At 39.8% G+C, this 25,819-nt stretch overlaps 1 protein-coding gene across 2 annotated transcripts in view; it reads left to right on the forward strand.

Moving 5' to 3' along the window:
* Positions 1-25,819, forward strand: part of SV2C (synaptic vesicle glycoprotein 2C) — a 280,950-nt gene that overhangs the window by 123,469 nt on the left and 131,662 nt on the right. For both annotated transcript variants that reach the window (XM_012462138.2, XM_012462136.3), the window contains exon 4: positions 8,863-9,014. In XM_012462138.2, coding sequence (XP_012317561.1) covers positions 8,863-9,014 — 152 coding nt within the window. The remainder of the gene's footprint in view (positions 1-8,862; positions 9,015-25,819) is intronic.

The following is a 25,819-nucleotide window of genomic DNA, read 5'->3' on the forward strand; positions in this document are numbered from 1 at the left end:
CCACAGATTTCCAGTTACTGTGTCTTATTTCATTGCTGAAGCATCATTAGCAGCACTGTTTCTGCATTTAAAGGAGACTTTATTTTATTTTTTGTTTTATTTCATTGTTTGAGATGGGATCTTGCTCTGTCACCCAGGCTGGAATGCAGTGACGTTATCATGGGTCACTGCTGCCTTGACCTCCTGGGCTCCTGCCTCAGCATCCTGAGTAGCTGAGACCACGGATGCATGCCATGCCACCATACCCACCTAATTTTTAAAATTTTCTTGTAGAAATGAGATCTCCCTATGTTGGCCAGGCTGCTCTCAAACTCCTGGACTCAAGTGATCCTCCTGGCCTTGGCTTCCCAAAGTGTGGGGATTACAGGCATGAGCCGCTGCACCTGGCCAAGTTCTTGTTTTAAACTGAGATCTACTTGGGTTTATATTTTATTGTCTCCAAATGTGCTTTCCTCTTAATTCATCAAACCAAGTCATGAGTATATCTTTTTAGAAACACAAATATGTCCAGCTGACATATTATGTGTGACTTTAAATGTTTATTCAGTACAATGAATAATTTTCCTGCCTGGGGACAATAGTATTTTGTGGGAAGGAGGATTAGGACATCACCAATTATTCATCTGTCCATCACTTTCCTAACTGAATCTCACACCAAGAAACAGACACTTTCCTCCCCTCTTCTGTTAGAGAAAATTAGAAAGATAGGAAATGGAGTTGGCACCGTTGATTCATTTTCATTTGACCCAGAATTAAATTATTTGTATCCAGTCACTGTTAATTATGGGAATGATAGTACTTTGGATGCCAGGCAATATCAGAGTGGGGAGCTTCTCACTGAGGGTCTGGCACTGCTAAGCAGGAAGGTCAGGAGAAAAATATAATAGCAACAGAAATTAAAATGAAATTTCAATGTGTCTGTATATTGTAAGTGAAAGCCTAGTAATTTCTCCCTGTGAATAGAGCCTACCAAATGTGTACTTCACAGCTATTTGCAATATCTGTTCATTAACTATATTAAGTTATAGTAAGAATACCTTGGCTTTGTAGGAATGATCACCATTAACCGGAATTCTTTAGAGTATTTTATGTGTAGCATCCCATTTATTTCCACAATTGGTTTAAATAATTAGTCATGTAAACATAGTGTGCCTTTATTAGAAAATTGAGGCACAGATTTTACTTCCAAACGTTCAGCAGACACCCAAGTCTTCTGAATTTTAGTCTGATTCTGAGCTATGAGGTTTTCCCTTCAAAGTAGTCGTTCTCTTAAAAAACAGTATTGGAAAAATATAGTCATTTATAATTGTTTAAGACATTTAAAATGTATTTTATCAAACACCTCTATTGTGCTTGCCCCATGAGAGATGCTGTGTTCAGAACTTTATATTAGTAAATAGTGACTCATTTGAACTGATGAGAAAGATGCTATTTATTACACATGTGTCTTAACTGTATGTCATAAATGAGGAAGTTGAACCACAGAGAGGTTAAGTTCCTATCTGAGGTCACACAGTAAGTAATGTAATCAGGTTTCATACCCAGGCAGTCTGGCTCCAGAGCCCATACTCATAACCATCAGGCTGTGCTGTGCTTCAGACTCAGCCAGAAATGTCTCTGATTTCATATGGTACAATGTATTCATGATATGTGCTCATACATGTTTGAACAGATGAGTCCCAAAATATCTGTGGCCCCAGAGCATCAGAATGGAAAGACCTTTCCCAATATGTTAAATGAGGTAACAGTCAAGATTATCTTTAATCCAAAAATACTCTCAAACCCAAATTGTAAGCAGTGGGTCAGTGTTTTCAAAGAGCTGTGTTGTCCGACACAGTAACTACTAGCTTCATGTAGCTACCAAGCATTTGAAATGTGACCAGTCCAAGTTGAGATGTAAGTGTAAAATACATAGCAGTGGATTTCAAAGACCTAGAACGTGTAAAAGAATGCAAAATATCACAATAGTTTTACATTAGTCACATGTTAACATTTTGCGTATATTGGGTTAAATGAATATATTAACTTCACGTGATTTTTTTGCCTTGTTTTAATATCTCTTCTAGAAAAAATTCACAGTATATCTGTGGCTCAGCTCACATTTTCTACTGGAAAGCACTGTCTTAGACAATGCTGTTTACTTTCCAACAAAAAGGCTGAACTTTTGGACATGCTTGGTTTCCCAGTACACCCTTTGGCAAAGGTACTATTGATCACAAAGGAGAAGGACCAGAGCAAAAGATCTTCCAGACTCACAGTGTGTAATTGTGAAAAATTAGCCATATGTACTCTTTAGAATTCACTCTATGGAGCCCACAGCAGGAATTTGTGTGCTTCATGCCTGTACCTCCAACAACTGGTGATGTGCCTGGTCCAGAGTTTGACTGGGTGAGGGAGTGGATAGAGGGATAAGGGGTCAATAATGGATAAATGAAGGGTGGGTGGCAGGATGAGTGCAGGAATGGATGAGTAAATATATACAGCAAAAGACTAGATGCATCTGCATGTTTTTATCATTTATTATAGAACATCTTGATGATCACTGTCATCTTTATTCATGGCACCTTTAGATGCTATGGGAAAGCATTCTTCCAACTCTCTCAATAGCTAATATTTTTCAAGACAGTATTAAAATCCTGATCCACGACTACACCACTTCCCTCAGTGGTACGAGGTCTGCTCCAGTGGATGCATAGACCTCCACAGTTTTGGGCAGTTAGGCCACCAATCTGATAGCAAACCAGGAATTAGGGAGTTGAATTGAAGCTGTTTGCTTAGCAATGCAGGTTTCCCCACAAGTTATATACTTAAACATCAATATTTTTTTAATAACCAAATTTTCTACTAAGTATTCTATTCCTAGTTTACATAATATTTAGAAAATTACAACTTCATATATCAAATAATAATCAAAGAATATTATTTTTCAAATTATGGCTTTGGAGATTGAAGGACTAAAGCTACTCAAATCATCCATCCTTTGGCATTACCACTGGGCACAGGAAATTCTTGTTCTTGATTTGATGATGAGTTCAGTTACCAGTATGTGTTTTTCTCCCATTTCTATCTTTATCGTTGATAGCAAACATGTGCCTTCTGATCTATACAGCAACCTTATTTTCTGTGCCAACCTAGCCTATTCAGAGAGTGTTGGGTCTGTGCTCTTTCATCTGAGCCTCTGAACAATCTCCCCAAGGTCTGTGATACTCTGTTTACTTTCATAAAGTGGAAGGGACTGAAAGGTTCATCTTTGGATTGCTGCTCTAATCCTTTATTTCTGGGTCCAATTTATAACATAATAAATTGGTTTTGAATTGCTTTGCAATTTGCCTGACAGTTCAGTGTCTTCTCTCCTTTTTGTTGATTCTGAGTAAGAATTAAAAGAATATTTTTCATGCAAGTTATTTGTAATCATGATTCCTGACAGAGGCCAGACCATTCACTATTCTTTTTATGATCCTATAGTACCTGTCTTATAAAAGCTGCCTGAGTCAGCTCTTTGTAGACTCTGCCCTCTGTTTATTATTTGTATTGAACATGTGACTTTGCAATGATTATTCAGCTTTCTCCTTAATTATGTTCTTGCAGAGTGCCCCATTTTCCAATGGAAATGGGAAATGGAAGATTGAGGTAAAGGACTGCTTGACAATTATATGGTGAAATAAGTTAGAATGAAGTTATTCTTTGTTACATGCTAGCTAGAAAATTAAAGCAGAACAAAATTACTCAGTAGAATATTTTCTTAAGACAAAGAATCACCAAATATTCCATAATCTCCCCCCTAAAATGCCATACTTCAAGCCATTTTAAGTACAATTATTCTTTTTGCCTATAACTTCCCTCTTTCACTGCAGAAACCTGAACCCCTCCCCATCTTTGCCTGAAACAGCCAGCATACATCAATGCGATGAAGCACGAGAACAAACATAATCCCCACTGGGTTGCCATCTGAACTGGAGTAATGTGAGGCGTGGCTGTGAAATTCACACGGTTAAGGCAGTCAGGCTTCCCTGTTTCCCAGTGAGGTTTGTGCAGACAGGAAGGCTTGGCATATTCTGTCCTCCTGCTGTGCTAAACTGATTTAACTTGTGTGCCTCACATTTCCCAACAGAGGAGAAATTTTGTCTGTAATGCTAACACATTCTTTGCCTTACACAATATACCACTTGTGAATTTGCCTGAGATTTTTTGAGGAAAATAAGTGAACATGTTTCATGATATTTACCAGATGCCTAGTAATGAGTGATAGGCAGGGCTATTGAGGTATTATGCATGTGTGTGTAAGTGTGTCTGTGTCTGTTTGCCTGTGCACTGGGGAGGTCCTGAATCATTCTAGGAATTGTTTGATACAGAATGTTTTCGTTTCTTTGTATTTCTATAATTAAAGTTGCGAAAACCTAGAATTGATATTACTTAAGGAATAACCCCAACTCTGAAATTCTAAATATTAGCATTCTATTTCATTTGTATAAATTAAATTATTTTGAATCTGGCTAATCTCACACCTATATAGAATGTGAATTTCAATTATTATTTTTTCAATGCCTCATATTACCAAGGATAATTAAGATTTTACATTTTTGACGCTACTAAAATAGACTTAATATCCAATACTGAGAAAAATTCTTCGTAAGCCACTGTGATCTCATTGCTTCATTTATGTAAACATTCCATTAAATATGACTTGAAAAAAAATGAACTTGAGCAGATTTCAACAGTAGCAAACTGATCATCATATAACAAATGATAAGGTCTCCATGTTAACTGGATTTAAGGATGTGTTGCCCATCAGGTAATGTACAAGATATTTCTGTGTCTTATATCTTGGATTTTTATATAAAACCAATTCTGTTTTCTACATTAGGCCCCTATAACAAAAGTCTCTCAATCCTAGCACTATTAATATTTTGGACTAGGTAGTTCTTTTACATAGGTAGATGTTCTGTGCATTGTAGGATGTTTAGCAGCATCCCTGGCCTCTACCCACCAGATGCTAGCAGCACCCCCCAAGGTATGACAACTTAAAGGTCTCCAGACATTGCCAGATATCTGCAGGGAACATAGAGGGGCAAAACCATCTTTATTTAAAACCCACTGATACATGGGAATTTATGGGCTTTCATTTAAATTTTTTGTTTCTTCATGTAGTCTCGGAAATTGTGTCTTAGTGTAATAAACAAAAAACAAACCAAGGAAATTTTTAACCCTTCACATACAATATTAAGATAGAATCATAATGGGAAACTTCTTTTTAATTTATAAGATTTGGGGGCTAGGAAGTGGCAGTTTTTTCTTACCTTCAAAACTTATCAGAGGAACCAAATTATGCTGTAAGACCTGAAAGCTCTTGCTTTATCTCTTGTCTAAATATTTTTATTGATGATAATTATAGCATCTGCAACCTCTTTCTGAAATGCTTACAGGTGTTATAGAAGCTCCTGGGATGCCCATTGGGATTGTCCCGTGTCCTCTGAGCAGTTCCAGGAGCTCTCTCTATGACAAGGACCATCAGGTCATTTGGTCAAGGGGTGACCATAGTAACTGAGACATAGAGCAACTCATGAACTTTTTGGGGGCTCCATTGCTGTCAAAACTTTCAGTCCAGGACCCTCAACATCTGTTATGGTCATATTCATTCAGAAAATGAGGTGTATGTTTCTATTCACTGGAGATGTTTAAATCATCAGAACAAATTACTCCAGGAGACTTGGTATGCCAACTACAACACTGAAGAGTCTGTGAATTCAGTTCTTCTGTGTGAACACTTAACACACGTCCACTGGGCCAGGTAATGGGGACTCAAGAATGAATATGATGCAGTCCCCACCTTCAAGGGATTTATGGGGTGTGAAACACTAATAATAGTAATAGTTTTTCTCTGCTTAAAGGATATCACAGTAGGACAAGGAGTAATATTTTCCCCAAAATAGATTATCAGCCCACAATAAGAAATGTGATGCTTAGATTGTTTTACATATCGCTGAGTCTAAATAACTTTGCAAATGATTTAAATAAAAGCCTTCTCTAATTCTTCAGACTCATTTATCCCTTAGTATTAGAGTTCCTTGCAGCCTGCTTTACAAACAAATATTGAGAGACACTCAGCCAAAATAACCACGTGAAAAAGAGGCATTGAATACTAACCAGCTGGATCGCCTAGAAGCCCCTATTTTCTTATGTAACAATGATTTCTTTAAAACAGGCAAATCTACAGTCTTCCACTTGAAATTATAGCCACACTGCAAAGAAAGAAAGAGAGAGAGAAAGAAAGGAAGGAAGGAAAGAGGGAAGGAAGAAAGGGAAGGAGGGAGGAAGGAAGGAAGGAAGGAAAAAGAAAAGAAAGAGAAATTATAGCCATACTGGAGTACATTTATCTTGGTCCAGAGGGGGCTGGCATATCCTGACATACCATTGTGCCTTCACGAAGTGTGAGTTATAGCTATTAACAGAATGTCCAGAGTCCTGATGAAACATTAATCAGGATGGAGAAGTCAGTAAAAACTAGGACTATTTTTATGCATTGAGAAGTGAAGCCACAGAGTAGGGAACTGAGATTTTAGGGTGCAGAGAAATGGATTCTTCACATTAAATGAAAAAAAAGGAGGAGCATTAAATGATTTGTGACACAGACATTTTATTTCACACTAGAATTGTGTGTTATAATGAAACCACTTAAAATCTGTTCAAAATATTGTTGAGTTTTAAAATTCAAGTAGCTTACTGTACTAACAAGCATCACACATTTTTTTTTGTCATGATTAATATATTATCTTTGCTTTCAGGGCTTTTAATGATCACAGATAGCAAGCAAGCATGCAGCTTACCCCTTGAAAGGGTCTCACTCTTGTCACCCAGGCTGGAGTGCAGTGGCCCTTTAAGGCTCACTATAGCCTCAAACTCCTGGGCTCAATCTCTAGCCTCCCATTGGTCTTGTAGACAGCCTGATGGAGTCTTATGGCACAAAAGATTAATTAAATGATGTCTTCCAATTTTAATACATTTCTGCAATCTATCAAAAAATAAAAATAAAATAAAATTCAACTAGCTATCCATTGTATGAGCTCCTCAAGAAGCCCAGGCAAGAGATGTGTATGAGTCTGATATGGTGCAGTGTAGAGCCAGCTCTGAGCACCCACCACATGCATTTGTGTCTTGTTTGAGGGTTTGGTTATGGACTTGGACTTGGCTGGCTGCCTCTGTGTGTGATGGTGCTAAATCTGAGCAGGTTGAGTCACACCTCTAGGGGTTTTAGGTAGAACCACCTCTGTCATAGCCCAGAGAAACAGATATAGATGCCTAAAGTTTGGGAATTTTAAACTAAGAAATACACTATGACCCATTATACATTTTCTATATGTATATTATGCATCACAAATATAACACAAATGTCATGAAATGATACTTATGCTTATCCTTATTGCTTAGGTTGCACTTAAATATTTTTATCACTATCTCATTTTTTAAAATGCTGTTTACTGTTTATAGCTACTAAACTAAATTTTACAACTTGTAGATTAAAAAGCACTGGCCTAAGTGGTCTTCCTGTGTCCACTGATGGAACTATGGCATCACTTTAAACGGAGGCAAATGCATGAAATGGTGCCGTATTTTCACTTACCAGTTGACGCGGGATGACATTCTAAATCCTGTGGTTTATTTGGTACATCTAGTTTGCTGCCAAAATGACCTTTCCCTAAATTGCATTTGTTTCAAATGCAATTTAGGGAAACTTCTTTATCATATCAAAGGCTCTAAGAAAATCAGTTATTGCTAGATAAATAAACATGCTTTACTCCTTAACATCAAATTTACATGAAATGTCAATAGCAATTTACACAAATCTGAACATAAATGAATCAGTGTATACGTCTTAACTCTATTAGATTATGTGTTATCTCAACAATATACTTATGCTGTGTGTCTTTTTAAAAGTACTTTTAAAATTTACATATTGCTTAGAGTGATAGTAATATTTTTCTTTACTACCTTACTGTTTGAGGCAGTGATTCCTGAAGTTTTAGGGCCAAGACCTATTTGAAATTCTGATGAAATCTATGGCCCATCTCCTTGAAATGAGCACTATTGTGATTCCATAGACCCTCATTTGAGCCCCCTTACCGAGCAGAGGTCACTGTTTCTGTCATCTCCCCAGAGCTCAGCCAGCAGCTCTTATAACTAGACCCCACTGAAAGGAAGCATTATACTCCATTCTATTGATTTCTAAACCACCAGCTCCTTATTTTATTCTACAACTGTCCCTTTCATGTTTACTTATTTAGCAATAATATCTGCTGGATTGGGACCAGAGCTAACCTTGGAAATGACCCCATTGCTCCTGTGTTTGTCAATACATTAACCTAATTTAGTGCTGCTGTGGGGTAGCAGTGGGTAAATACAGATTGCAGACAGCACCCTAGAGGTATTTGAAGCTGTTTCCAAAGTCCCCACATCATGAGTGGGACATAGCATAGCATCCCTTTTTAAAAATGTGCTAATTAAAATATTCACTAGACTATAGGAAATCATCGTAAGTTTTGATAAATATTACATAAAACATTCAACCCTGAGCTGAAAGCCTAAGGGACTCTCAAGTTTAGCTCAACAAACCACCTGAGACAGGCACCACTGCCACCTTTTGGCAACATAGCTTAATTGCAGGTTCAAGTTTTTGGAGGGATAATAAACCTATATTAAACAGAGACTATAATTTTTACATTGTAAAATGATAGAGAATATATGTCTGTTGATATTCTGGGATAGGGAGAAAGCATGTGTTGTTGGAGTTTGCTTTGACTCTGCCCTTTGCATCTCACATTAGCTGTCCTCACCCTGATTTCCTGTATTCTCTGTACCTCTTGGCAGGATTGGAGGAGCCATACCCACTGTGTTCTCATACTTTGCTGAAGTGCTGGCCCGGGAGAAGCGGGGCGAACACCTGAGCTGGCTCTGCATGTTCTGGATGATCGGTGGCATCTACGCCTCTGCCATGGCCTGGGCCATCATCCCGCACTATGGTAAGAGGTTGGCCTTGCACCAGCTGGGCAGTCACTTCATTTTGCTTCAGACTCCATTCCCATCTTCTTCCTCTCTTGTAAGTGCCACTTTGAGAAAAACTACTCATCATCATGTTTCTTCCTTTCATAGTGTCCAGGAGATACAAATCTCTGTATAGAGATCTGTATAAAGTAAGACTGTGTCAAATGGCCTTCTGGTTATGTGAATGTAATGGGAGGGAAACTATTTTCCTCTACTAAGCTCTCACAACACTTCTGGTCACCAAAATGTGTGGGGTGTTTTCTCCCACCAACCAATTCTCCTCCAATAGCTGGGTGTCCTACAATTTAACTCAATTCTGACACTATGTTACTTGGGGTTAGAATCAAATGGCACAGATTAAGGGCTTAGTCCCACAAGACTGCCCCTCACTTCAGAGGCCAATTGTAAGTCCAGGCCTCTGAAACGTCTGACTAACCAGCTATAAATAGGGGGGTTCCCACACCCCCCACCCTCAGGTTTGATCATTTGCTAGAATGGCTCACAGAACTCAGGGAAACAACTTTCATTCACCAGTTTATTATAAAGGATATGGCAAAGGATATAGATGTACAGCCAGGTGAAGAGAAACACAGGGCAAGGTATGTGGGAAGAGGTGAGGGTCTTCCATGACTTCTCTGCCTCACCACCCTCCCAGTATCTCCACGTGTTCAATGGCCCAAAAGCTCTTGAAACCCCATAGTTCAGGAATTTTTATAGAGGTCTCTATAGGCATGATTGGTTAGGTATGACTGATTATTAACTCAATCCCCAGCCCCTCTCCCCTTTCTGGAGGGTGGGGGTGGGGCTGAAAGTTCCAAGCTTATGATCATGGCTTGGTCTTTCTGGTGACCAGCCCTACCCAGGAGCCTACCAACAGTTGTCTCATTAGAATAAAAGATGCTGATATGACCCAGGAAATTCCCAGGAATTAGGAGCTCTGTGTCAGGAACCATGGACGATGACCAACACATCGTTTCTTACTATACTCACAGCCTCATGTACTATTGCATTTTACTGTTTTCAAAGTAATCTCTTTCATTTGTTTCCTCTGTGCTATCAACCCTGGGGATTCCTCTCCCCTCTGCCTCTCCTACCCTAAGTGGAAGTGGGAGGATACATAGATTGCCAGCAGCATATAAGACAACATGACTTATAGTTGTTCTTGGGACTGCCATACATATCAGACACACAGAAGTGCCTTTACTCAACTCCTGTGGGCTCAGTCCAAAGCTCAGCTCCACTTCAGCCCCACCTCTTCTGGCAACTCAGAACTGGAATGGAAGCAGGAAAACTCTTGGGGTATGGTCTGTCGACCTGCAGAACTTTAGAGGCGACTCCACCTGTCCATGCTCCCAGATCCCCTCCTAAGTTTCTCCTAAGCTCTAACTGCTCCTGCTGCCTCAGAACACTTGTACAGGTTGCATGTTTCTGAGCAACACTCCCCCTCAGAAGCCAAAAGCTTCAAGTTGCTTCATCTACAAACAGTGAAATGCATGGAAAGGTCAATTGAATCCAGAAATCAAATTCGATATATCAGGAAAGGGGAGAGAAGTGTTCTGGTTGTGTGTGTGTGTGTGTGTGTGTGTGTGTGCCTGTGTGTATATGTGCGCACACGTACACATGTACATGTGCCTAAACAGGCTAAAATTTGCAAAATAGGAATATTGTATAAATTAATACCACATGTGACTTCAGAAACTCACCCTCTGCTCTAATCTAAAAAATTAGATTTCAAAAACTCATTCTTTGTTCATTTTTTATTTCTCTGCTTTTGTTTTAGAACAGGGTAATATTTCATTATAAAACACAGTTCTGTGAGGGAACAACCTTGGTGAAGTTGACTCATTGCTAAAATCCGACATAGATTTTAGTATTTAGGTATATTATAATTTGTTTTTTAACTGAGTTTTAACATGCTGAGTTACAAAATCATGTCACATGCTTTCTTTTGATGAACCTGAAAAGTTACGTGAAAATCAAAATTATATTAACAACAGCAAAAGCAAGATATAAGGAATTGGTTACTCGACCTGAGGAGAACTTCTCTTTGCTGAACACAAGTAGGCTGAGTTTAGGGTGCCAAGCTCAAGTGATGGGTTTTTCATTTTTAAACTCTTTGGTCATTTCTGGGCCAGAGATGCCCTCATACAGGCAGGTCCCCATATCCATCATGAGGCTTGACTTCTGCCACCATCCAAGGAATTCAAGGAGATTTTTCTTTTTAATTTGAAATCTCAGGACCTCAGCCACCCTTGGAACCTTCCTCGGTAGAGCAGTGTCTAACTCATGCCGCACTCAGCTCACTGGTTCAAGTGGGAAAGCCACTCAGGAATTGTTTATAGGAACAATGTTTAAGGAGGTGAACAGGAAATGCAGAGCTTATGCAGAGTCCAGCTTTACTCATCATGGCTCCAGACCCACTGCTAGTCTATCCATTCAAATAAGGGCTGCTCCAGGTAGGTAGCCAGAATTGCTGCCCCACTTAGCATCTCTGCCAGCTACTCATGCAGGGCTCAACCTGGCAAATTTATACAGCAGCTGAAGTACTTCTTTTCTCTCTCTCTCCGTCTTTTTTCTTTCAGATGCCTTCTTAGCCAGGCTTCGGGCCTGCCTTCTTCTCTTTTCAGCCTCTGATGAGAGCATTGCTCCTTGGGTCTGGCCGAGCTTGCTCTCTGGAGCTCCTTGCCTCCCTGGTTTATGGCTGCCTCCTTTCTGGTCCTCCCTTTCCATCATATAGCTGAGAATTTCACCGGCTGGCCTTCTTAAACTCGTAACTCACACTGGCCTCTGCAGTCTGCATGTGTCCACCAAGCCCAGGCATGACTGCTTTTATTTTTAGTTATTTTCTCACTAGGGATTCAGTTCCTCCGACTCTGCCTTTCACACATCCCTGCCCTTGAACTCTGGATGGTTCCAGATTTTCTCTCCTGCCTTGCCACTGTCAATCAGTGGCCAACCCACAAAGAATAAGCATGATTTCCATCTTCCTTTACACTTAAGATATTTCTTGTTTATAGCTACAAGGGCTAATTAATTCATATATAACTGGAATGAGGAACAGTTGGGAATCATAAACAATGCATGAAAAGTTACAAAAACAATGCTGACACAACAAAATTAAATGTCAGAGGCTGACATCATCTTTTATGTTGACAACACCTTGAGAAATAACGACCTTTTTAGGAAATCAGTAATGTAAATATTAAAACCATATTCCCATGCTTTACTAAAAGCTTTTCATGACCAGAAGTGTGGCCAAAAAAAAAAAATATTTCAATCAATTCTGTCTACAAATTAAAATTAACAATGGAAAGCCTTAAAAATAACTTTGCTGAGGTCATTTTTATACTCTTGCAATTTGAAGAGTTTTAATTTTTGTTTTCAAGTTTAATTTTTAAAATCCTGTACTAAGACTTCTGGAGTGCTAATAACATTCCATATCTTGAGCTGGGTGGAGTTTTTCAGTGAATTTTTCAATTGTAAACTTACACTTTCTCATAAACACTTTTTAGTGAGTTTACTACTTCCCTGATACCCTGAAAATACTCATGCTTAGATTTTACCCAAGCATGAGTATTTTATTTTGATTTTACATCAGTCAAATCAGATTCTCTGGACAAGGGACTCAGCATTGAGAGTTTTTATTCTTATTTTTTTCAGCTTTATTGAGGTATGATTGACAAATAAAAATTGTATATATTTAATATGTACAACTTGAAGTTTTGATATATGTGTACATTGGGAAATGACTGCCACAATCAAGCTAATTAACATCTTTTGTGTGTGTGGGAATGAGAACGCTTACTCTCAGCAAGTTTCAAGTATATAATACAGTACAATATTATTAACTATAGTTACCATGCTGAATATTAGATCTCCAGAGCTTATTATCTTATAACCAAAAGTTTGTAATCTTTGACCAACATCTACCCCCATTCCCCAGCTCCTGGTAACCACTCTGAATTACTCTCTTATTTCTATGAGTTCAACTGTTCAGATTTCACGTATCAGTGAGATTGTGCGATATTTGTCTTTCTATGTCTGGCTTATTTCACTTAACATAATGCCTTCCAGGTCTATTCATGTTGTTGCAAAGGAAAGGATTTCCTTCTTTTTTAAGGCTGAACAATATTTCAATATGTGTGTATATGTGTGTATGTATATGTATGTATATATATATACACACACATATATACAGTTTTAAAGATTTACTGTTTTTACAGTTTTATAGTTCTAAAGTTACATTTAAGTCTTTAATCCATTTTAAGTTGATTTTTATCTATGGTGCAAGAGAAGGTTCCGATTTCATTCGTCTGCATATGGATAGATAGCTTTCCCAACACCATTTAGTGAAGAGACTATCCTTTCCTTAGGGGGTATTCTTGCTGCCTCATCAAAGATCAGTATATGCATGGGTTTATTTCTGGGCTCTCTATTCTTTTCCATTGGTCTATGTATCTGTGTTTATGCCAATACTACACTATTTTGATGACTGTAGTTTTTAAATATAATTTGAAATCAGGAAGTCTCCAGCTTTGTTCTTCTTGCTCAAGATTGCTTTAGCTCTTCAGGGTCTTTTGTGGTTCCATACAGATTTTAGGATTGTTTCTTTTATTTCTGTGAAAAATGACATTGGAACTTTCATAGGGATTTTGTTGACTCTATAGATCTGTTAGAGTAGCATTCACATTTTAGCAATATAATTCTTTCAATCCATGAACACAATATATCTGGCCATTTATTTGCCATCTTCAATTTATTTCATCAGAGTTTCATAGTTTTCAGCATACAGATCTTTTTCCACCTTTTTAAATTTATTCCTATTTTATTCTTTTTGATGCTATTGGAAGTGGGATTATTTTAATAATTTCTTTTTCAAATAGTTCATTATTAGTGTGTAGAACCACAACTAATTTTTGTCTGTTGATTTTGTATGCTGTCACATTGCTGAACTCATGTATTCTAACAGTTTTTTGGTGGCATCTTTAGAATTTTCTGTATATAAGATCACGTCATCTGCAGAGACGTGCCCTTGTTTTACTTCTTTCTTTCTGATGTTGATTCTCTTTATTTCTTTTCTTGCCTAATTGCTCTGGCTAGGACTTCCAGTACTATCCTGAATAGAAATGACAAGAGTCTTCTGGTCTTAGAGAGAACGCTTTTTGCTTTTTACCATTGAATATGTTAGCTGGGAACTTGTCATGGATGGCCTTGATTATGTTGAGGTACGTCGATGGTTTTTAAAGTCTCTGGGTGTTTCTAATGTTTGAGATTAAAGGTTTGAGATTCTTCAACTTCCTGTCTCTCCCAGTGGGTGATCTCAGAAGTCTGTTTTTCTGCTGGGCGCCTAGAACTTGATGGTATGTATCGGGTGGGAGTTGGGGGATGTGAATGGGAAGAAGGAGAACAGTGAGCCTGAACTGTTCAGTGTCTGAGTTTCCATACTGTTGGTTTCATCCACGCAAAAACACTTTCCTGTCCACCTGGTTTAGAATCACATTTAAAAATCACACTTTAGAATCACACTTGAAAAGTAACTTTTGCTCTTCTTTTCAGTGATATCTCTTCTTTTCAGTGATACGTCTTTTCAACTTACCCTAAAATAGACAAGGGGCTAAAAGTCTATCCACTTTCCCTGCAGCCTCTGAAAAAAACTAAAGGCTCTGAAATCTGCATTGTATAAATGATGCCACGGAACAGAAACAAGAGCAGGTCTGCCCCTGCTGCTCTGTCCTCTTTCACTGAGGAGGCCTTTGAGTGCGCACTACTCCCTGTGCACTGAGTTTGCACCCTGAAAGGAAGGGACACAGGAGCATAATAAAGTGACTCAGAGCCAGGACCTCAGCCTTCTCATATTGGTAGCGGGCTTTGCTTTGGAGAGGAGGAATGGGTAATTGGCATCCACATTGGAAGCGTATTTCAAGTGATAAATAACACACACACAGGCTCGTGGACAGAGGTGTTCTTTGTTTCTGGGTGTCACCTTTTGGTAATTAGGGCAGAGCAGTCTGTGCCCAAAGCCTGAGCCTGATGCTATAAGACTGGAATTCTGGTTTCTGACAAGCCTCTGATGCAAAGTAGACCTTGAGTGGGTCAGAGAGGATTCTGGAAGGAAATCTGGAAGGATTCTTGTGAATTTAGACACTGGAATAGGGGATTGCATTTCTCTAAAGACTAGTGAGTTAAGACATGGGCTGTGGCCAGGAGTTTTTGGAGGACAGTGGAGTCCACCCGGCCTGCTGAGACCTAGCTTTTGTACCAGTGTGGAATAATGATGGTGCTTTCTCTTCATATCGCTGCTCCCAGAGTTGAAATTTTCTCCAGAGACAGATGGTTGCTAACATCTGAAGGTTCCCAACATGAATGGACCTCACCCAGTGCTGACAAGACCTTAGGAGGCAGAGTACTTGGCTGCGGTCACACCAGCACCTTCCCTGCCGCCACCCTATTCAGGAATTTCTGAGCTGTCTGTGTCTCCCCATGGCAAAGAGCAGCCCACTAGAGCGAGGGAGGAGGAAGAGCAGCAAACCCAGAAGGAAATGCCCTTGCCTCAAAAGTCAGGTGCCTGTCACAGCTGAAAATAGGTTTTTAGAGTTGGCTTGGCCAGGTGCAATGCTTCATACCTATAAACCCAGTGCTTTGGGAGGCCGAGGTGGGAGGATTGCCTGAAGCCAGGAGTTTGAGAAAATTTGGCTCTTCTTGACCCGACACCCATTCTCAAGCCTAGGCCTTCTGACCCATGGTGGGAATTGGCTACTGGTTCAGAAATGAATAAGTAGTATCTTCAAGAACAGATAGGTCAGGTGTAAAGGTTCTCTTTCAGACTTCCTGCCCATCCTTTCTCTCTCCACACTCTGTAGTAATCAGGACACATCAGCATTTAATGGAAGCCCCAGTGCCTCAGGAAATGGGAGCAGAGAGCTGAATCACAGGCACTTTCCACTGTGCCTGAGAGCTTTCCTTAGGCCCAGGCTTTGGAGTTGCTGCCGGACTGCGGCACTGTCTGCTCCATTAAACCCTCTGTCATCATTTTCCCTTTTAAATTCGTGTGTGCATCAGATGAGGTGTTCTTCCCTGCTGTGTCCATTACAGTGTGTAGCAAAGACGTTCAATTAGCTAAATGGGAAAGTTCTCATTTTAGCACAAAAGGCCACAGCTCTAAAAGCCCACAGCACCCCAGGCCTCATCTAGCCCCCAGAATAGCCCCATGGCCTCTATCTGGCCAGCCCTTCACTGAAGATGTTATAGGGCCAAGCTAGGGCCTCCCATAAGCTCCAAATTTACCCCTCCCTACCTCTCCAGCCATAAGGAGATGTCCAGGCTTAAAAATACACGTATTCCCAAGGTTGTCCACATGACCAAAACGTCTCTGCTTTCTTTGGCTGGCAGGAGAGGCAATAGCTGTCTAATTGAAAAAGGAAGCAGGGAAGAATTCCTGATTCCTCAACCAGACAGATATTCAACAAAAAAGAAGAAGAAAGACAGCTTCCTTCTTGTTCACAAGAAGGAACGCCCTGTGGCCAAGGGAAAGAGGTATAAAGTGAGAGGTATTCCAAGTCTCAGACCCGCTGCTTCTGTGAGCTCTGTCAAAGCTTTTCAGTCTGACCCAGCCCACTCTCCTAGTCAGCATTGTGGTAAGAATTAAGCAAAATAATCTTGTTAGAACACCCAGTGCATTTTTGGTCCTCAAAAATGGTAGCTATTATTGGTGTCAGGTCATCCTGCATGAGATACCCAGATTGTCAGAGCAGCCAGAATGTGAGCTCAGAAGCTACATGAAAAAAAGAGGGAGACAGAACTAAAAAGCATAAACTCTGCCTAAAGTTTGAGATTAGAGAAGTCAGAGGAAAGAAAAAAAAAGGATAGACGCTAAGATAAGGAGAGAACCAAGGTATTAAAACAATACTTAAAATCTTGATGACTCTGTACCCAATAAATCAGAATCCTCCATTTGTTTGATGGGTAATTCAATATTCAAAGGGCATGTAGTCTATAAAGACCCATTTTCAAAGTTATGGTGCTACCATTTCCGGGTAGAAATAACAAGAGTCTGACAACCCTAACCTGCCAGCATCAACTACCAGCCAGTTCTGTGGGTTATATGGGCAGCACCAGAGCCAAGCTCTATTGCAGCACCAAGATGTCAGAGATCCTGGAGACAGACAGTTGGCACAGTCATTAACAGCATGGGCTTAGAGGGAAGGCCCTGCTTCCACGCCACCTCTGCCCTCTCTAGCGTTGCCATCTTTAGGACAGTTACATAGGCTCTCTGGTCCTCTCTGTCCTCATCTGTAAAGCAGGCATAATAATAGTATGACCTAATACAATTGCTGTGCAATCCTATTACTGGATATACACCCAAAGGATTATAAATCATTCTATAAAGACACATGCACACATATGTTTATTGCAGCACTACTTACAATAACAAAGACTTGGAACCAAGCCAAATGCCCGTCAATGATAGAGTAAAGAAAATGTGGCACATCTATACCATGGAATACTATACAGCCATAAAAATGAATGAGTTCATGTCCTTTGCAAGGACATGGATGAAGCTGGAAGCCATCATTTTAAGCAAATTAACACAAGAACAGAAAACCAAACACTGCATGTTCTCACTCATGAGTGGGAGTTGAACAGTGAGAACACATGGACACGGAGGGAAATACACACTGGAGCCTGTTGGTTTTGGTGGACAAGGGAAGGGAGAGCATTAGGACAAATACCTAATGCATACAGGGCTTAAAACCTAGATGATGGGTTGATAGGTGCAGCAAATCACCAAGGCATATGTATACCTATGTAACAAACCTGCACATTCTGCAAATGTATCCCAGAGCTCAAAGTAAAATTTTGAAAAAATACAATTGCTGTATTAAGGACAGCATACAAAAAGTGGTTACTTTGCACAGTGCCTGGCACAAATGTTCATTACGTACAGTCTTGTATTTTCATATTTGGGCGTGAAGTTGGGGTCAGGGAGGAAGAATTAAAAAGAGAAATATTCAAAAGATTGTACTCACCTTTTCCTAAGCATGTTTTCTCAATGGTTCACCTGTCACTTGAAGTTGTGGAGATGGATAGGTAACGTTAGAGTTTCAGAATAGAAATTGTAAGGATGCCAAAGTGTCTTGTGCCCACGACTCCAGGGTGTGAAGGCGGACCTCACATGATAACTGGGGCTCCTCTCAGCAGCCCAGCCACGACAGACAGGTGCCAGGTGGCCCAGCAGCCTGCCCTCTCAGCTTTGCCACATTTCACTGAGTGTCACAGCCCTGATGATTTTATGCTCAAGAGTCAAAGTAAGACATGAAAGAGGGAATTGATTTGGTACATTGACATATACCAGTATGATTTTTAATTTGTTAACTTACTTTGTTAATTTTAGGATCAATCTTATATTTCATCTCAACAAAAGACCCCTTGACTTCAGATTTCCTTCAGTGTTGGTTCACTTTTCCCCATGCAATAATAAGATGCATCAGTCAAGATGATATAGTACTTAAGGACTTAAAAATGGATGAGAGTTTTTTTTTTTTTTTTTTTTTGGAACAGCATTTTCTTTTCTTTTCTAATATATTTTATTGAAATTTAGGTTCTGGGGTACATGTGCAGAACATGCAGGATTGTTGCATAGGTACATATATAGAAATGTAGTTCGCTGCCTCCATTCCCGTGACCTGTATCTGGCATTTCTCCCCATGTTATCCCTCCCCAACTCCCTACCCCGCACTGTCCCTCCTCTAGTCCGCCAAAAGAGACCCCAGTGTATGACGTTCCCCTCCCTGTGTTCATGTCTTCTCATTGTTCAACACCCACCTATGAGTGAGAACATGCAGTGGTTGATTTTCTGTTCTTGTGTCAGTTTACTGAGAATGATGGTTTCCAGATTCATCCATATGTCTACAAAGGACACAAACTCATCTTTTTTATGGCTGCATAGTATTCCATGGTGTATATGTGCCACATTTTTCCTGTCCAGTCTATCATCGATGGGCATTTGGGTTGGTTCCAGGTCTTTGCCATTGTAAACAGTGCCGCAATGAACATACGTGTGCATGTGTCTTTATAATAGAACGATTTATAATCCTTTGGATATATACCCAGTAACGGGATTGCTGTGTCAAATGGAATTTCTATTTCTAGGTCCTTGAGGAAGCACCACACTGTCTTCCATAATGGTTGAACTAATTTATACTCCCACCAAAAATGTAAAAGTGTTCGTATTTCTCCACATCCTCTCCAGCATCTGTTGTCTCCAGATTTTTTAATTATTGCCATTCTAACTGGCATGAGATGATATCTCAATGTGGTTTTGATTTGCATTTCTCTAATGACCAGTGATGATGAGCATTTTTTCATGTTTGTTGGCCTCATATATGTCTTCTTTTGAAAAGTGTCTGTTGATATCCTTTGCCCACTTTTGAATGGGTTTGTTTGTTTTTTTCTTGTAAATCTGTTTTAGTTCTTTGTAGATTCTGGATATTAGCCCTTTGTCAGATGGGTAGACGGCAAAAATTTTTTCCCATTCTGTTGGTTGCTGATTCACTCTAATGACTGTTTCTTTTGCTGTACAGAAGCTCTGGAGTTTAATTAGATCCCATTTGTCTATTTTGGCTTTTGTTGCCAATGCTTTTGGTGTTTTAGTCATGAAGTCCTTGCCTATGCCTATGACCTGAATGGTTTTGCCCAGGTTTTCTTCTAGGGTTTTTGTGGTGTTAGGTCTTATGTTTAAGTCTTTAATCCATCTGGAGTTAATTTTAGTGTATGGTGTCAGGAAGGCATCCAGTTTCTGCTTTCTGCACATGCCTAGCCAGTTTTCCCAACACCATTTATGAAACAGGGAATCCTTTCCCCACTGCTTGTTTTTGTCAGGTTTGTCAAAGATCAGATGGTTATAGATGTGTGGCGTTGCCTCCAAGGCCTCCATTCTGTTCCATTGGTCTATATCTCTGTTTTGGTGCCCATTTTGGTACCAGTACCATGCTATTTTGATTACTGTAGCTTTGTAGTATAGTTTGAAGTCAGGTAGCGTGATACCTCCAGCTTTGTTCTTTTTGCTTAGAATTGACTTGGCTATGCAGGCTCTTTTTGGTTCCATAGGAAGTTTAAGGTGGTTTTTTTCCAGTTCTGTGAAGAGGGTCATAGGTAGCTTGATGGGGATAGAGTTGAATCTATAAATTATTTTGGGCAGTATGGCCATTTTCACGATATTGATTCTTCCTAACCATGAGCATGGAATGTTTTTCCATCTGTTTGTGTCCTCTCATATTTCCTTGAGCAGTGGTTTGTAGTTCTCCTTGAAGAGGTTCTTTACATCCTTTGTTAGTTGTATTCCTAGGTATTTTATTCTCTTTGTAGCAATTGTGAATGGCAGTTCATTCTTGATTTGGCTCTTTTTAAGTCTGTTATTGGTGTTTAGAAATGCTTGTGATTTCTGCACATTGATTTTGTATCCTGAGACTTCAGTGAAGTTGCTTATCAATTTCAGGAGATTTGGGGCTGAGATGGTGGGGTCTTCTAAATATACAATCATGTCATCTGCAAATAGAGACAATTTGACTTCCTCCTTTTCTAAATGAATACCCTTTATTTCTTTTTCTTGCCTGATTGTTCTGGCTAGAACTTCTAATACTATATTGAATAGGAGTGGTGAGAGAGGACATCCTTGTCTACTGCCAGATTTCAAAGGGAATGTTTCCAGTTTTTGCCCATTCAGTATGATATTAGCTGTGGGTTTTCTTATAAATTGCTTTTATTATTTTGAGTTACATTCTATTGATACCTAGTTTATTGAGAGTGTTTAGCATAAAGAGCTGTTGAATTTTGTCAAAGGCCTTCTCTGCATCTATTGAGATAATCATTTGGTTTTTGTCTTTGGTTCTGTTTATGTGGTGAATTATGTTTATAGACTTGAATATGTTGAACCAGTCTTGCATCCCTGGGATGAAGCCTACTTGATCATGATGGATAAGCTTTTTGATGTGCTATTGCAATCTGTTTGCCAGTATTTTATTGAAGATTTTTGCATCTATGTTCATCATGGATAATGGCCTGAAGTTTTCTTTTCTTGTTGAGTCTCTGCCGGGTTTTGATATCAGGATGATGTTGGTCTCATAAAATGATTTGGGAAGGAGTCCCTCTTTTTTGATTGTTTGGAATAGTTTCAGAAGGAGTGGTACCAGCTCCTCTTTGTATGTCTGGTAGAATTCAGCTGTGAACCCATCTGGACCTGAGCCTTTTTTGGTTGGTAGGCTATTAATTGCTGCCTCAATTTCAGACCTTGTTATTGGTCTATTCAGGGTTTCGACTTCTTCCTGGTTTAGGCTTGGGAGGATGCAAGTGTTGAGGAATTTATCCATTTCTTCCAGTTTACTGGTTTATGTGCATAGAGCAGTCTGTAGTAATCTCTGATGGTAGTTTGTATTTCTGTGGAATCGGTGATAATATCCTCTTTATCATTTTTTATTGCATCTATTCGATTCTTCTCTCTTTTCTTTATTAATCTGGCTAGTGATCTGTCTATTTTGTTGATCTTTTCAAAAAAACAGCTCCTGGATTTATTAATTTTTTTAAGGGTTTTTTGTGTCTCTATCTCCTTCAGTTCTGTTCTGATCTTAGTTATTTCTTGTCTTCTGCTAGCTTTTGAGTTTTTTTGATCTTGCTCCTCTAGCTCTTTCAATTTTGATGATAGGGTGTTGATTTTAGATCTCTTCTTGCTTCCCATTGGGCATTTACTGCTATAAAATTTCCTCTAGATACTGATTTAAATGTGTCCCAGAGATTTTGGTATGTTGTGTCTTCTGTCTTGTTGGTTTCAAAGAACATCTTTATGCCTTCATTTCATTGTTTATCCAGTCAACATTCAAGAGCCCGTTGTTTAGTTTCCATGAAGTTGTGTGGTTCTAAGTTAGTTTCTTAATCCTGAGTTCTAATTTGATTGCACTGTGGTCTGAGATACTGTTTGTTATGATTTCCATTCTTTTGCATTTGCTGAGGAGTGGTTTACTTCCAATTATGTGGCCAGTTTTAGAGTAGGTGTGATGTGGTGCTGAGAAGAATGTATATTCTGTGGATTTGGGGTGGAGAGTTCTGTAAATGTCTATTAGATTTGCTTGGTCCAGATCTGAGTTCAAGTCCTGGATATCCTTGTTAATTTTCTGTCTCTTTGATCTGTCTAATATTGACAGTGGAGTGTTAAAGTCTCCCACTATTATTGTGTGGGAGTCAAAGTCTCTTTGTAGGTCATTAAGAACTTGCTTTATGTATCTGGTTGCTCCTGTATTGGGTGCATACATATTTAGGATAGTTAGCTCTTCTTGTTGCTTTGATCCTTTTACCATTATGTAATGTCCTTCTTTGTCTCTTTTGATCTTTGTTCTTTTAAAGTCTGTTTTGTCAGAGACTAGGATTGCAACTCCTGCTTTTTTTGCTCTCCATTTGCTTGGTAAATCTTCCTCCATCCTTTTATTTTGAGCCTATGTGTATCCTTGCATGTGAGATGAATTTCCTGGATACAACACACCAATGGGTTTTGACTTTTTATCCAATTTGCCAGTCTGTGTCTTTTGATTCAGGCATTTAGCCCATTTACATTTAGGGTTAATATTGTTATGTGTGAATCTGATCCTGCCATTTTGATGCTAGCTGGTTGTTTTGCCCATTAGTTGATGCAGTTTCTTCAGTGTGTCAATGCTCTTTACCATTTGGTATGTTTTTGGAGTGGCGAGTACTAGTTGTTCCTTTCTATGTTTAGTGCTTCTTTCAGGAGCTCTTGTAAGGCAGGCCTGATGATGATAAAATCTCTCAGCAATTGCTTGTCCATAAAGGATTTTATTTCTCCTTCGCTAATGAAGCTTAGTTTAGCTGGATATGAAATTCTAGGTTGAAAGTTCCTTTCTTTAAGGATGTTGAATATTGGCTCCCACTCTCTTCTGGCTTGTAGGGTTTCTGCCTAGAGATCCGCTGTGAGTCTGATGGGCTTCCCTTTGTGGGTGACCCGACCTTTCTCTCTGGCTGCCATTAGCATTTTCTCCTTCATTTCAACCCTGGTGAATCTGACGATATGTGCCTTGGGATTGCTCTTCTTGAGGAATATCTTTGCGGCATTCTCTGTATTTCCTGGACTTGAATGTTGGCCTGGCTTGCTAGGTTGGGGAAGTTCTCCTGGATAATATCCTGAAGAGTGTTTTCCAGCTTAGATTCATTCTCTCCATCACATTCAGGTACACTTATCAAATGTAGATTAGGTCTTTTCACATAATCCTATATTTCTTGGAGGCTTTGTTCATTTCTTTTTACTCTTTCTTCTCTATTCTTTCCCTTTTGTTTTATTTCATTGAGTTGATCTTCAATCTCTGATATCCTTTCTTCTGCTTGGTCAATTCAGCTATTGAAACTTGTGTATGCTTCACGAAGTTGTCGTGTTGTGTTTTTCAGCTCCATCAATCCATTTATATTCCTCTCTAAGCTGTTTATTCTTGTTAGCATTTTGTCAAACCTTTTTTCAAGGTTCTTAGTTTCTTTGCATTGGGTTAGAACATGTTCTTTTAGCTCAGAGAAGTTTGTTATTACCTACTTTCTGAAGCCTGTTTCTGTCAATTCATCACACTTATTCTCCATCCAGCCTTGTTCCCTTGCTGGTGAGGAGTTGTGATCCCTTGGAGGAGAAGAGGCCTTCTTGTTTTCAGTGTTTACATCCTTTTTCACTGGTTTCTTCCCATCTTTGTGGATTTATCTACCTGTGGTCTTTGTAGTTGGTGACTTTCAGATGGGGTCTCTGAGTGGACATCCTTTTTGTTGATAATGAAGTTATTTCTTTCTACTTTTTAGTTTTTCTTCTAACAGGCCCCTCTGCTGTAGGATTGCTGGAGGTCCATTCCAGACCCTGCTTGCCTGGGGATCACCTGCAGCAGCTGCAGAACAGTAAGGGTTGCTGCCAGTTTCTTCTTCTGTTTTCTTTGTCCCAGAAGGATACCCGCCAGATGTCAGCCTGCACTCTCCTTTATGAGGTGTCTCTTTGGACATATAGGGGTCAGGGAGCTGCTTGAGGAGACAGTCTGTCCCCTTATAGGAGCTCAAATGCTGAGCTGTGATCTCCATTGTTCCATTCAGAGCTGCTGGGCAGGTACGTTTAAGTCTGCTGCAGCAGAACTCATAACCGCCTTTTTTTTTCCCAGTTGTTCTGTGCTGGGAAGTTGGGGCTTTATTTATAAGTTCCTGATGTGCTGCTACCTTTTTTCAGAGAATCCCTGCCCAGTGAGGAGGTAGCCTAGTCACTGTCTGCCAGCAGAGGCATTACTGAGCTGCCATGGGCTCTGCCCAGCTGCTGTGTGAACTTCCTTGCAGTTTTGTTTATAGAGGTATAGTTAAAACTGCCCCAGTAATGGCAGTTTGCCTCAGTAATGGCCAGATGTGAGATTTTAAAAAATTATTATGTGTTTAAGTACATGGCCGTTTCTTTGAGTACATCTGTTTCATTGTTCATGGTACTCGGAAGCAAGTGTTTGGAAAGTCTCAAGTGCTGAAACACAGCCACAAGCCAGCTCTCCCAGCCCAGCCTCCTGCCTCTCTCCTCATCCTCTTTGTTTAATAGGGATTATACGGAGCCTGTGGGGAAGGCATCTATCAGCTAGGGTGCAGATAGTTCCCACAGACCCAAAAGATGTCTGTTTACTTTCTTGAGGGATTTGGAGTTCTGCGCAGATCTGAGGAACCATTTTCAACATTCTCATGTTGACCTTCGAGGTTTGTATCGTGAACTGAGGGGAGCTGCCTCCCCTACTGTGAATTAAGCCAATTATCGTGGAATGGAGGTCTGAACTCTTCCATTCAAGCTCACCAGAAAAGGAAAGGAAGTCAGGCATTTGCTGAGAGCTTTCTGTGTCTTAGGCATTGTACCAGATATGTTATCTTATGCACATGATTTTAAAATAGAGAAATGGGCTTTAAAATATGGCAGTTTCCTGCTTTGGTGCTCATGTGAAAAACTGTATGTTCCTATGCTGATAGCACTGAAAGTGACTCTGTCAAGCTGGGGTTTGTGACCATCCATTCCTCTGGTAAGTGGGTGAAGCCACAGACCTCTTCCCAAAATAATGTTTTTGTAGACATAAAGTGAAATCAGTATGATATAAATGAAACCAATTGTTTCAAAACAGTATTATCAAAATATATTAGCATGTTAAGTAACAACATCTAGCGACAGGGCTAGTAGCTACCACAATTTTGAGGTAGATACAAGTGTAGAAACTGGAAATCAACAAGTGCCTTCTTCTGAACCCTAGGAAACCACCGGACCCCAGATTATCACCAGAATCCATTTCTTCACTTTAGTTAGAATTGACAGCTGGATGTGGCAGCTCACACCTGTAATCCCAGCACTTTGGGAGGCCAAGGTGGGTGGATCACTTTAGCTCAGGAGTTTGAGGCCAGCCTGGGCAACATGGCAAAAACCCATCTCTACTAAAAATACAAAAATCAACCAGGTGTGGTGTCGGGTGCCTATAATCCCAGCTACTTGGGAGACTGAGTCATGAGAATTGCTTGAACCAGGAAGGCAGAGGTTGCAGTGAGCCGAGACTGCACCACTGCACTCCAGTCTGGGTGGCAGAGTGCGACTCTGTCTCAAAAAAAAAAAAATAGAATTGACTAGATAGAAAAAGCCAAATTAACAAAGGCATACGGAAGATATAAGTTTGTTTTATATCCCGTGAAAGATGTCTGGATAGAGGCAGTCCAGGGCTGGTGTAGAAGCTCAGCGGTCATCACAAAGGCCCCA

The sequence above is a fragment of the Aotus nancymaae genome, unplaced genomic scaffold (genome assembly GCF_030222135.1).
Source record: "Aotus nancymaae isolate 86718 unplaced genomic scaffold, 86718_ANA_hifiasm-v0.15.2.pri h1tg000014l, whole genome shotgun sequence".
NCBI classification, from domain to species: Eukaryota; Metazoa; Chordata; class Mammalia; order Primates; family Aotidae; genus Aotus; species Aotus nancymaae.